At 40.9% G+C, this 13292-nt stretch overlaps 2 protein-coding genes across 2 annotated transcripts in view; both read left to right on the forward strand.

The window, feature by feature from the left end:
* The window catches only part of togaram1 (TOG array regulator of axonemal microtubules 1), a 21045-nt gene extending 9602 nt beyond the window's left edge, over positions 1 to 11443 (forward strand). The window contains exons 9-22 of the mRNA XM_016254456.1: positions 290 to 346; positions 431 to 576; positions 2397 to 2502; positions 2579 to 2776; positions 3260 to 3377; positions 3490 to 3595; positions 6079 to 6314; positions 7194 to 7352; positions 7438 to 7564; positions 8016 to 8309; positions 8506 to 8725; positions 8795 to 8881; positions 9956 to 10013; positions 11422 to 11443. Of these exons, the coding sequence (XP_016109942.1) occupies positions 290 to 346; positions 431 to 576; positions 2397 to 2502; positions 2579 to 2776; positions 3260 to 3377; positions 3490 to 3595; positions 6079 to 6314; positions 7194 to 7352; positions 7438 to 7564; positions 8016 to 8309; positions 8506 to 8725; positions 8795 to 8881; positions 9956 to 10013; positions 11422 to 11443 (1934 nt within the window). The remainder of the gene's footprint in view (positions 1 to 289; positions 347 to 430; positions 577 to 2396; positions 2503 to 2578; positions 2777 to 3259; positions 3378 to 3489; positions 3596 to 6078; positions 6315 to 7193; positions 7353 to 7437; positions 7565 to 8015; positions 8310 to 8505; positions 8726 to 8794; positions 8882 to 9955; positions 10014 to 11421) is intronic.
* Positions 11444 to 11651: 208 nt separating this feature from the next.
* fancm (FA complementation group M) overlaps positions 11652 to 13292 on the forward strand; it is a 53252-nt gene continuing 51611 nt past the window's right edge. The window contains exons 1-2 of the mRNA XM_016254457.1: positions 11652 to 11915; positions 12603 to 12989. Of these exons, the coding sequence (XP_016109943.1) occupies positions 11843 to 11915; positions 12603 to 12989 (460 nt within the window). The 5' untranslated portion in view covers positions 11652 to 11842. The remainder of the gene's footprint in view (positions 11916 to 12602; positions 12990 to 13292) is intronic.

Raw genomic sequence — 13292 nt, forward strand, 5'->3', positions numbered from 1 at the left:
ATTTTACTTATCCCAGATTTTTGAATGGTTGTGTATCACGGTTCGATTACGTTTAACTATATACTGTATTTACATAGAAAGCAGCAGTTTTACTTTGTAATAATATTTCACGGTTTCTACTGCATTTTTGATCAAATAAATGCATCTTGGTGAGCAGAAGAGACTTCTTTCACAAACAGAAAGATCTTAATTATTCCAGTCTTTTATCAGTAGTGTATAAATTGTTTGAGGATGTCTGAGAGTCCCGTTGAGTAGTTTTTGATGTAATAATGTCTGGTGTTTCTCTCAGGATCTCAGCAGCGCGTGTCGTGCAGTCGTGACATGTCAGAGGGTGTGATCGGACGAGGTCAGTTCACTGCTGTTTTACTGTCAGCTGATCTAAAGCACAGCCGCTCTCATCCTCGCTCGGCTTCTTCCCTCATGTCTGCAGGAGTGTTCGGTTCGGTTGTTCTGCCCAGTCGTCTCAGTGTGGCGTCTTCTCCCGAGCAGTGTGACTCGGCCGGTAAAAGCGGCTTCACCAGCGCACTCGTCGAGTCTGACGCCAGTCCTGAACCAGAGGAGCTGCCGGTCACTCAGGTGTGTCTCATACAGGTTGACGGTGTTAAAGGGGTCATGACATGGTTTCTTTCAAGTAACTTTTTCTTTATTAACCCTCTAGTTAAAGAAAATTCTATTCCAAGTGCAGCACACATGATGTAAATGTTAAACAAATCACTTGTTAAATATATCTTTGCAGAAAAGACGCATGAACTACAACTACATCCGGTACAAACTTGTCTTATACATATTATAAGTTCAGAAATAATACGAGGAAAATGCTTTTAAAAAATCTCAAACGTCAAGGTAATTCAAATTCAGAATGAATGAAGGTATAACACCAGTAGACTATTAATGTAACTATAAATGTTCTGTAAAAACAACAGCAGCTTGAATTATCAGGCATACAGTAGTAGTTCTTTACAGGTTTTTTTATTCGATTGCGCTGCTTTTCCATTGTGTTTTCTGTGTAAACATGGTTGCGCTCGCGTCTCTTGCAGTGTCTCATGCATGAAACGGCTTTCTAAAAACACGGCGCTCAAGTTAAAAGATGCTCACTCCCATCTTCTTGCTCTGTAACATCGCGCTGTTTCGTCTCACTTTCAGTGCGTTTGGCTTTCCATATGTACAGCTCAACACCGGTTCTCTCGCTCTCAGTCATGTTGCTTCTACCAGCTGTTTATTAGGTATATGTATGCAAAGCAGAGAGATGTATACGTGACGCCCTCTTCTGGAGACGGGGCGGGAATATGCAGCTCTTTTGCATTTAAAGTGACACACACCAAAACAGCTCTTTTTTTAGACACACCCCAAAAAATTGCATTTTCCAGCTCTTATAATAAATGATCTTTGGGGTATTTTGAGCTGAAAATTCAGACACATTCTGGGGACACCCAAGACCAATATTACGTCTTGTAAAAAGGGACATAATAGGTGCCCTTCATTAAAGTTTTTTGCACACAAAAAAACAAATAAATATGTGGAAAAATTATTATTTTCAACCCTCATTCTGAAACTATCTCAGAAACAGGCTGTTTTAAGTGGCGTGTCCTTTAAGGCTTCTCCGTAATCAGCCGCTGTTGTGATTGGCTAACCTCATTTCTTAGGAGACAGTATCAACACCCCCTCACTATTGCATGCGTTTTGACAACATGATCATTTTTTGTCATTTCCAGACAAAGCATTGGGAAATCATGTACTTATGGTTTGTGATGCAGCTGCAGCCAGATCTAGCACCGCTTCATCTCTCAACACATGTTTCTTTGTGACTCTCCCTGACACTGTGCCTCGTTTACAAAACAAAATCCTCCGACACGATCCGAGACGCCATTAAAATAAACTGTCCACTTGTTCCCACACTGGGCTCCTTCTGATATCTGAACAAAGACTGCATTTCACTGCATTAGTCCTGACGACAGACTCGAGCGCTGGACTGTCAGAAAGAGAACCGCATCTGTTTACTGTATCCAGTGCAGACAAGATAGCGCAGTGATTGTAGTTTCTATTTGCTTTTGACGCGACGCTCGCATTCAGCTGCTCAAGCCGTTAGCGACTGAACGCCAGTGGGCGGGGCCTATGTCGATGTGCCGCTCTGGAGGCGGAGTTTATGCAAATGTTAGTGCCCTGTGATGTCACCTTGCACCTCAGATCCAAACGAGCCGCTTCTGGAGCTTAATTAAATAAATGCTTTGTTTATAATGAGGAGGACGTTTTAAGCTATGAAACTTGCAGGATGTATTAAGCATACAAAGACCTCTTCTGTGTCAAAAGATCAAGGGAAATTTGGTTTCTCATGTCTTGATCCCTTTAAATCGAGCCTCCGCTGTGATCCTGAGTCACGTGATCTGTGTGCGTTACAGGAGAGAGTCAGACTCTCCAAGTGTGCGAGCGACAAGATGCATCAGCAGGACACGCCCCCCGCTCAGGACCCAGTGAGACACCGCATGCTCATCAACGATGTGAAAGGTGAGAGGTCAACAGCAGTGACGGCCATCGCTCATCTGTCGTCTCTATGTGCTCACCGTTTCTGGTTTGTTTTCAGACGTGAGTCTGAACGGATGCGAGTCGCTCTCTGATGAATCTCCCTCCTGCCCGACTGGATCGCAGAATCCAGTGAAATATCTAAGCCCCGCCCATCAGCCCGCCCCCCCGACCAGCCTGCCCAATAGGAATGCAGCGCCACGACTGAGACGGGTGTCTAGTCTGAACCGGATCAGACCACCTGCGTCACACAGCTCCAGTGAGAGAGAAAATATACACGTCACACACTGTATGTGCAGCGAGCAATAAAATCACACAAACACTTACTCAAATCTACTTCAGACTTTACATCACTGTTCAAAAGTTTGGGGTCAGTAAGATTTAAAAAAAATAATTAATGTATTTATTCAGCAAGAATGCTTTAAATGAATTTCACTTAGTGCATTGACCCACAGAAAGCTGCTTGATTTGAAAGTGACCGTGCTTCATATATCATTACACTATTCACAAATTGACTTTTTTTCCCCCTGCAAAATTGTGACCTTAGCTTGAGTCAGTAAATTGTAGATCTATCTCAACAAGGTCATGGCTTCAGTTCCCAGGGATCACACTTATAACATGTTTACCGTGGATAAAAGCTTCTACAGACTTCATAAATGTCATGTCAGATATAATCAGTCTGTCGCTGAGGTTTGTCTCGGCGTGTGTGATCATAATAAAGTTGTTCATGTCTGTCCATCAGATGAGTTGATTACTGGGAGTCTGAAGAAAGAGGGTCAGGATCAGGCAGACCTGCGGCCGTTCTCTAAACCGGAGCTGGCGCTAACGCAAAGCTTCAGACTGATCGCCGCAGACGACTGGTGAGTCTGTGTTTAGCATCGACACAGGTGTGCTCGTTCATCATCACACACAAATAGAGCTCGACAGATCCTCTTGTAAAGTCGTTAGCGTAAATATATTCTGTTCATGAAGGGAGAAGAAGATCGAGGGGATGAACTTCCTGCGTAGTTTGGCTCAGTATCATCCTGACGTGCTCATGAGCAGGATTCATGACGTGTGTCTCGCTCTCATTCAGGAGGTCAGTCTCTACTGCAGCTCACGCTCACAAATCATTTCAAGACCAGTCACATTTATTTCTATAGCACTTTATACAACACAGATCAACACAGATCACACAGGAGGGCGGTCCAATAAAAATTCAAATTCGAATTCAAAATAAAAATCCAAATCTGTCTCGCACAAGAGAGCCGCATTTTTAGAAAGCCACTTAAAATGAATGTAAGTTCAACTTTTAAAAATACACGTCTCGAGACTTTATGGTGGTTTTTCCCGTCCCACTGCATCTCATGTTTTTAAATATAAAATGTGTTTTGGTTCTATTTGTTTAAGCAACTTATAAACATTCTTTTAAACACTATGCACTTTTTTTTTTCAAAGACAGTCATGTTATTTTATTACTTAATAAGTGCATTAGTAATACTTTGCTCGATGCGCCCTCTTGTGTCCTCAGGAGAGAAGCCAAAAGCTTTTTTCCACCTAACTGAAATTATACCTTTTAAATTCGAATATAATTTGAATATTGATAATATTTAAGTACAAAATTCAAATGTAGTTTTTCAGCCATTTTGCCAGCCCTAATGTTAATAGCTATGTTTCCATCCAAAGATTCGAATTAAACTTCTGCACAAAACTCGAATTTCGCATAAGACATTTGCGTATAAAGCAAAATTGTCACTTCCTGATAAACTGGCACTAAATATCGCTAAGAAAAGTAGGAGAAGCCACTGAATATAATAACTTTCATATATGATAAATATACGATATTGGATTATTTCAGATATCCGATATACCGATATTTTTTAACTCATTTTGGCCGATAACCGATATATTTCCTTTTGTTTGGAAACAACACCAAGTCTCTCCTGTCTAAGCGAAATATTTTCAATTTTGGTTAGTTTTTAACAAGAACTTATTTGTTAGAATTAAATAAACAATAATGAAGGTTTTTTGACAGTACATTGAAAATAGTTATAAATAAACTATATATCAATCGCTGCATTTTCCCCCCCAGAAAGATGCAAGGTTAACCCTAACGTTTTATTTTAAGATTTAACATTAGTAGATGGTCTAAAGCAAAAGAGTTGTACAAATTCTGAAAATCTTTTAGAGCTTATGATTTGTTTAAAAAATAAAACATATTACACGTTAATGAATAAATCAGTATAAAATTATTTAATTTACAAGTTTCATGTTTGTGAATAACCGATATATTTCCTTTCGTTTGGAAACAACACCAAGTCTCTCCTGTCTAAGCGAAATATTTTCAATTTTGGTTAGTTTTTAACAAGAACTTATTTGTTAGAATTAAATAAACAATAATGAAGGTTTTTTGACAGTACATTGAAAATAGTTATAAATAAACTATATATCAATCGCTGCATTTTCCCCCCCAGAAAGATGCAAGGTTAACCCTAACGTTTTATTTTAAGATTTAACATTAGTAGATGGTCTAAAGCAAAAGAGTTGTACAAATTCTGAAAATCTTTTAGAGCTTATGATTTGTTTAAAAAATAAAACATATTACACGTTAATGAATAAATCAGTATAAAATTATTTAATTTACAAGTTTCATGTTTGTGATTTATTTTTTTATTCATGTAAGCTATAGCTTCTGACCTTTAAATCAAAACATACTCATTATTTTATGACATCAATTACTGCTTTATTTAATTTAATTAGAAGTAGGCCAACAGCGCCCCCTACAGATTAAAACTCCTTACTGAGCGGGCATTTGGACCCACTGCACGTGCTATTACTGTTTATCTGTAAGTGCTTTCACAGAATAAATGCAGCGATCCAAACCGTCAATCTAATCATCATTCAGACAAATCTTTGCTTCAAGAATGAGCCACACTGTTGACATGATCTAATCGCTAGCACACCCTGAGCACATGTGAGTTAATGTATTCCTCTTATCGGCAAGATATATCGGCATAATTTTTCATATCGGGCCGATGCCGATATTTACAGTTAAAGCCATTATCAGCCGATATCGGTCCGATAATATCGTGCATCCCTTTTCAGCTTTCAGAGGCGGATGCTGCTGTTTGGGAACGCAGTCGTTTAAGACAATTATACAGAAATACTTTGACGACAGACTTTACTCAGGCTTTTCAGAACAATATTTCAGATGCTGTGACCGAGATTGGTCCGCTGCTAGTCGAGTTATCCCGTCACATGACTTTTTAGATGCGCACGGAGGAATTTATTCAGTGTCTTCATCGTAGTTTATGCACATTTTTTCTTATCGGATAAAACGTTTATCATACTCACGTTTTTTAATGTGCATTTTTAGAATGTATGTGCATCTTGGCGTTTCCATCCAAGGTTTTTTTTATGCAATATTCCAAAATGTGCATAAAAATAGGTGGATGGAAACATAGTTAATGTTGCAAAATGTATCAAAGATGGAACTAGTTTCAGCTGTAAAGCAGCTCTACAGAAGGCAGTAGTGTGATTATTCTGAGCATGCGTCATCTGGTGTGTCTCTCTCTGATGAAGGTTCGTAACCTGCGCTCCGGCGTGTCTCGTGTGGCTGTGGTGACGCTGGGAGAGATGTTCGCGGTGCTGCAGAAGGGAATGGATCAGGAGCTGGATGGGACGGTCAGAGCTCTGCTGCAGAAAGCCGGAGAATGCAACGCCTTCATCAGACAAGACGTGGAGCGAGCGCTGGAGAGCATGGTGCAGCACTGCACTCTCACACGCAGCATGAGCGCGCTGCTCGCCGGAGGACTCGGGTCAGAGATCACCTGCGTCACATGATCACACACACACCTCGAAGCCATCAAACTCTGCTGCACGTCTTCTGTCTCTGATTGAGAGTTTAGAGTGTTTTATCCAGTCAAAGCTCTTTAAGTGTAATCGTACAAGCATCCAACTTCAATTTCATCATAGAAATATCAGCATCTGTAGCAAATTCATATTTTTGCTCAGTTAGAGTCTCTGAATAAAACTGAGCTGTTTTTTCCTCATATTCTCACTCTATCAGACTATATGAGCCATAAAAGCCAGATGATCAAATATGGCCCTAGTAAAAAAAAAGAACTATATTTAAAATACATTGAGGCCTATTTCATACTAAGTGTAGTTCAAATCTATTAACATATTTACAAACATATCGCTGGAGACTTACTGGTATAATACCAATACTGGTATTGATGAGGATCCAATGATCTTTGAATAATAGCAGTCTTTAAATGCAAAATATTTAATGTGTGCCTAAAGTATACTTGCAATAGTTCCACTTTAGCACAATAAAATATACTAAGCATATCTTTAATTGTACTACAGCGCTACTTCTGCACAATTAAAGTGCATTAAGCACAAAATTAGTTGTTCCAATTTAGCAGACTTTAAGTATACCAGTTTAGTATACTACAAGTACAATTCCATGCTGTCTTTATTAAGTACATAAATATTTAAATGTATTTGTAGTATGCTTAGCATGAAATAAATGTATTTCAAATACATTTTGTATATATATCTTTCACTAGGGGTTACTCAACAAAAACACACATGCAAACATTGACTGTTCCATCACAAATAGTTATATTTTTCTGACTGTAGTTTGATATAGAGGGTTAGAGATGTTATTCTGTAATGTGTTTCGTTCACAGGCATCTGAACTCAGTAGTGCGCAAGTGTGCGGCTCTGCATCTCAGCGGTCTGGTGGAGCGGGTCGGAGCCGCTCGTCTGCTGTCTGGAGCTAAAGATCTGACCGACCGCATCCTACCAGCCGTCTGTAAGCTGGTGCAGGACTCGTCTCAGGAGGCCAGGTGAGCGGCGCAGGGGTCAGAGGTCACGCAGCCTGACACACTCTCGCCTCAGCGCTTCACGCTTTCATTGCTGTGTCTCTCTCAGGTACTTTGGTCGACGCATGCTGCTGTTTTTGTCCTCTCACCGTGACTTTGATAAAATGTTGGAGAAGTGCATCTCTGCTAAAGACCTGCCGACCATCAGAGACGCCGTCTTCACGCTCAAAACCAAGGTGTGCACAAACCCTCACAAACACAGCTAGCCGTTTTCCTGCATGTGTACACTACTGCTCAAAATATTGGTGTCCGTATGATTTTTTTTCACGTTTTTGAAAAAAGCTGCATTTATTTGATTAAAAATAGTGAAATATTATTGCAACTTAAGCTAGCTGTTTTCTATGTGAATATCTGTTAAACAGTAATTTATTTCTGTGTTGAAATGTTCTAATGTTGAAGCGTGTCAGTGGGTGTACATGGGCGTGTCTGGTGTGATTGTGGGCGTGTCTGGTGTGATTGTGGGCGTGTCAGTGGGGGTGTACATGGGCGTGTCTGGTGTGGTTGTGGACGTGTCAGTGGGTGTACATGGGTGTGTCTGGTTGTGGGCGTGTCAGTGGGTGTGTACATGGGCGTGTCTGGTGTGTCTACCAGTGTTCAGTGTTAAACTCCCCTGTGTGTGTGTGTCAGGGTTTGGGGGAGATGCCTCAGGATGCTCCGTCGGCGCGGGGCAGGCGCTCTCTCCCAGGTAGTGGGCTGGTGCGCACCTCGTCCCTCACACGTGAGCCTCTGAGCGGCAGCAGGGATTGTGGGCAGGCGGTGAGTAAAGCGGCCGTGCACAGCCTGGCGGACCGGAGCGAGTACGTCAAACAGATGAAGACGCTGCTCAACTCCAAAGACTTCAGGGAGAGAATCAAGGCCATCGATCAGCTGGTGTGCGACTGCGAGGAGAACCCGGCTCTGGTCATCGGCAGCCTGTTCCCGGTAATTAAACCTGTCAGACACCACAGATCCCTGATTCAGGGCACTCAATAAAACCTTCCAGTCAAATCAACTTTCACTGATTTTCAGCTTGTTTCAATTAATAACTAATAATTTATACTGTACTTGTACAAATTATTTATAAAAAAATATATATATAAATGTTGCTGATGTTGCTGACGCTGCTGGTCTGCCGCAGGTGTTTGATGATCTGAAGGTGCGTCTGCAGGAGTCCAACAGTAAGGTGAACCTGCGGGCTCTGGAGGCTCTTCAGCCCATCATCGCTCTGCTCAGAGACAGTCTGGCTCCAGTGCTCAACATCCTGATCCCCGCCGTCGTGGACAATCACCTCAACTCCAAGAACAGCAGCATCTCCACGGCGGCGCTGGGAGCCGTTCAGGCTCTGATGCACAACATCGGTGCGTTGAGTTGGCTTTGACTGATTTGAGCTGATCTTCAGTGCGTTTGACTCTGACTCTGTGTTTCAGACAACAGCCTCCTGCTGCAGCCCTTCTGCTCCAAAGCCCAGTATCTGAGCGGGAAAGCCAAGCTGGACCTCATCGAGAGAGTCGCAGGTCAGTCCAGACCAGGCCTTCTGCTGGTCTTTATTCACCCTTCCACAAAATAAAGCCTTAAAAACTCTTAAATCAGAGCAGAAAGTCTGAAATGAATAAAGTCATGGCATTAAATGTTGCATCACTGCAAAACTAAATCTCTTCCTCAGTATTTCTCTCTTGCTTTCCGGTACAAATATCTAAACATCCGTTCATCAAGATACATTTACTGGAGATGTAAACTGAAGGTACAAGTCTTGTTTTCTAAGAAATTTAACAAAATGAAGCGAGTTTATGATTAAAAAAGAACAAATATCTGTCAGTGGGGAATGAAAACATGTTTTCCCTTTGAATGAAGTTGAGTTTTCTTTAGGGCTGTGCAATTAATCGAAATAAAACTCAAATCAAGATTCGGCTTTAGTGTGATTATGAAATGGCAAAGGCTGTGATTTTGAATTAAATATATGCGTAGTGTGCACACCTTCTGACAAGAAAATACTTTCACATATTTTTATCATAATAAAATATTATTTTATAATAAAACCTTAGACCTTTTTAATGAGTTATAGTTATAGGCCTCCTGCATGTTAACAGTTCACCCTGCAGTATTATTATTATTATTATTGTAAAATTATTAAAATATACAAATTATTATTATATAAATTTTTTTATCTTGTAATTGACTTTTTAAAAATCTTTTATAATTATTATTATTCATGTTGATGTCTAAGCACAAATTGTGCAGCTCTACAAACAAGCACAACAATCTTTTTTTTTTTTTATTAAAATTTTTACCAGACAAATTAGAAATTTAGATTTAGAAAATTAGATCGCCCCCCCCCCCAAATCATGCAGCCCTACCCCACTGACAGATACAGCATGTGTTTATATTTTAATCATGAACTGACTTCATTTGATCAATTTCTCAGAAAACAAGACTTCATATGTTCTGTCATTCCTTTTTGTTATTTGTATTTAAATATTTCATTTTCAGTTTCTTTTCTTGGTCTTAAAAAGCTCTTGAATGTCTCTTCACCAGACCCCAGTAATAAGCATGTGTGGAGCTGAAAGCGTGATGTTTGTGTTGTTTCTCAGAGCTGGTGACGGAGCTGTACCCGCGCAGACCGCAGCTGGTGGAGCAGAAGGTTCTCCCGTTGGAATTTTTTAAATATCGGCATCAGCTGATAAGTTTTCCTGTTTGGCCGATGCGTTCGAGGCGGGATTTGAGAACAGCAGCACCTGAACACACACCGCTCACATTCTTGTTCGCTGTCGTCGTTAACAGTTCCGTCTAATATGGATAGAAGTCTGTCTAATAATCAGATAGAACGGTTAAACAAAGGAATTAAAATATATAAGTTATGTACAAAAAGTATTATAACGATTGCTTTTATATTATTAGTAATAGAAAGGCAAACATTATAATACTTTCATGTTTGCCGTCAGCATTCAGCAAATACGCATTTATATCATTTAAACAAATCTTTGAATGTCTAATAAACAACTAATTTCAAAAACCTTGCAAACTTAGTTGAATCTAGTTGAGATCTCGTGAAGTGTGTATGTGTGACCTGCATGATCGCGTGTTCTCTGCGTGACGGTCGGTCCGTGTGAATGCGGACAGGAGGAGAGTTCAGCTTCACTGGAGACTAACTTTAAACTCGTGATTTTAGATTATGCTGCGCTTTAAGCATTTACCCGCTTCCATATTCATGTCATTTCCACTGTGTGCTGTGTGTAAAATGAGTGTTACCTTGGCTTTATTTGAAAAAATATGATTAATGCACACAAACTTCCCAGAATACTGAGTGCTCTGTTGGTTACAGTGTTTACTTCCTTTTTAATTATATTTGTATTAAATATTGAGTGTGTGTGTGTGTGTGTGTGTGTGTGTGTGAGTGAGTGAGTGAGTGAGAGTGAGTGAGAGTGAGTGTGTGTGTGTGTGTGTGAGAGTGAATGAGAGTGAGTGAGTGTGTGAGTGTGTGTGTGTGAGTGAGTGAGTGAGTGAGTGAGTGAGTGTGTGTGTGTGTGTGTGTGAGTGAGTGAGTGAGTGAGTGAGTGAGTGAATGAGTGTGAGTGTGTTTGAGTGCAGATTTACACCAGACTTTTGTACTGTATAATAGTGCAGTATTAGCTGTACGGATGCTGTGTGTCGCTGCTGTACGGTATATATATATATATATTTTATTGACTTCATATTATATTGACTTCATTATGGCCTGTTTTAAGTGCGACCTGTCCTAGATTATTTGCATGACTGAATTTATTGTTGGGTTTTTAAAAACAAAAGAGTAAAATCATCATTTGGACCCGGAGGCTCTGGGTGTGTTTGAGTGAATCAGAAGAACACAGGCGAGCTCGTGTCCAGATCTAGCTCTCAGTTTAGTGCCAGTCGCTCCAGAACAGCCTTGATGAGATTTCACATTACATTATCCCAGAGACAGAGATTTATCTATATAATAAAGTGTCTTATTTCTGTAAACACGTGTTGTGTGATCGTTCTGCACTGATGATCTTCATTAGTTTTCTTGTTAGATCTTCATGGTTTGTTTATGTGTCAGAATAATACACTTTCTGATTTAAGGTAATTTAATGCGTAGGCTTTTGCCGGTGTTTTCACATTATTATTATTTTTTACACATGATGAGCTTAATGATTAAAAATAAATGATCAGTTCTTTATATATTAATTATTGATTGGAACGTGGACGTCTGAACACGCTTTCCCCGTCTGCGCATGCGCACGCTCGTTGACGCATGGTGACGTCAGCCGTACGCGCCACATTCGAGCCGCCGTTTCGCGCTCTCTGCTGTGTTTACGTTTGTTTGGGATATTAAAAGCCGCTTATGTTTCGGTTATGAGCGTTAATAACCACACAGCGCTTCAGCGCGTCTGATGTCGTCGCGGTATGCTCGCTCAGACAGGATTTAGTCGCGTCTGTGAGTTAATATCCACCGAAGATGAAGATGAGGTGATTCTACAATGAGCGCCCATCAGAGAACGTTATTCCAGTCCTGGGGCCGCAGAGACCCGAGCAAAACCAGCGCCAGACCAGGTGTGTACTGCAGAAACCACGGCTAACTCGCCCTCTCACACACACACACTCACTCACTCACACACACACACACACACACGCACTCTCACACACACACACATTCTCACACACACCTGCAGAAACCGTGAAGAAACAGAACAAACTGAGGGAAACCTCGCTGAGAAGCTGCTCAAGTGGCTAAAGCTGCTTTAAACGCAGAGGATGCTCACAGCTCAAGTTAATTGATAAAGAAAATATATTGATGATATTATATTTGACAGCAGTTTTGCACAAGTGGCTAAAACGTTTAACAGTAGGGTACAACCTAAGAAAAAATGTGCTTTTTACTGCACCTAAAGTGTATGATTGCAGAAAACATTTACGTTTGAGTCTTCACAGATTTTGTTGCTGATTCGGTTCTAGTACATACCGGTTACACGGTACCCAACCCTATTTAGAGCAAACTAGTTTATGCACTTTCTCCGTAGCAGCTCAGTCTGTGTCCTCCGCTATATTTTCAGATGGGCTCGTATCAAACTACTGTATATCCATATAAACGGTATTGCCTCATATCGAATTGCTTATAAAGAAAATATCTATATTTCGTACAAACTCGATATACCACCCAGCCCTAACTGAGTTTATCTGCTTGCTTGCCCTTAAACATCCCCGGATGAGTCCCATAACCTGCTCTCTGTAATACCCCAGATCCCGCAGCGGCTCCTGATGAAGATGAGGAGGATGATGATGTGATGCTGGTGGCTGTGTACGAGGCCGAGCGCTCGCTGCAGGCCGCTCCGGAGCTGGGCTTTGACCCCTCGGCGGGCCGCGTCTGGATCTACCCCGTTAATTACCCGCTCCGCGAGTACCAGCTGCGGATCTCGGAGGCGGCGCTGCTGCAGAACACGCTGGTCTGCCTCCCCACCGGCCTGGGCAAGACCTTCATCGCCTCGGTGCTCATGTACAACTTCTACCGCTGGTTCCCCTCCAGCAAGATCGTCTTCATGGCTCCCACCAAACCGCTGGTGGCCCAACAGATCCAGGCCTGCCACGGGGTCATGGGCATCCCGCAGGAACACATGGCCGAGCTCACTGGTCATTATTAGTATTATTATTATTATTATTAATAATCCCGATCAGACTGTAGTGCAGGAGTTAATGAATGAAATCTAATTTAACATTAAAGTAAATAAATGGGGCTGCTCAATTTATCAAAATAATACTTTTATAATTAGAGGTATAGTAGTAGCAATGTTTAACAATATCAGTACAAACTTTATATCACATAGTTATGGCCTAATATTACCTAATAAAATTATATATATGTGACCACAAAACCAGTCATAAGAGTCAATTTTGTGAAATTGAGATTTATGCATCATCTGAAAGCTGAATAAA

The sequence above is a fragment of the Sinocyclocheilus grahami genome, unplaced genomic scaffold, assembly GCF_001515645.1.
Source record: "Sinocyclocheilus grahami isolate Dianchi unplaced genomic scaffold, SAMN03320097.WGS_v1.1 scaffold1250.1, whole genome shotgun sequence".
NCBI classification, from domain to species: Eukaryota; Metazoa; Chordata; class Actinopteri; order Cypriniformes; family Cyprinidae; genus Sinocyclocheilus; species Sinocyclocheilus grahami.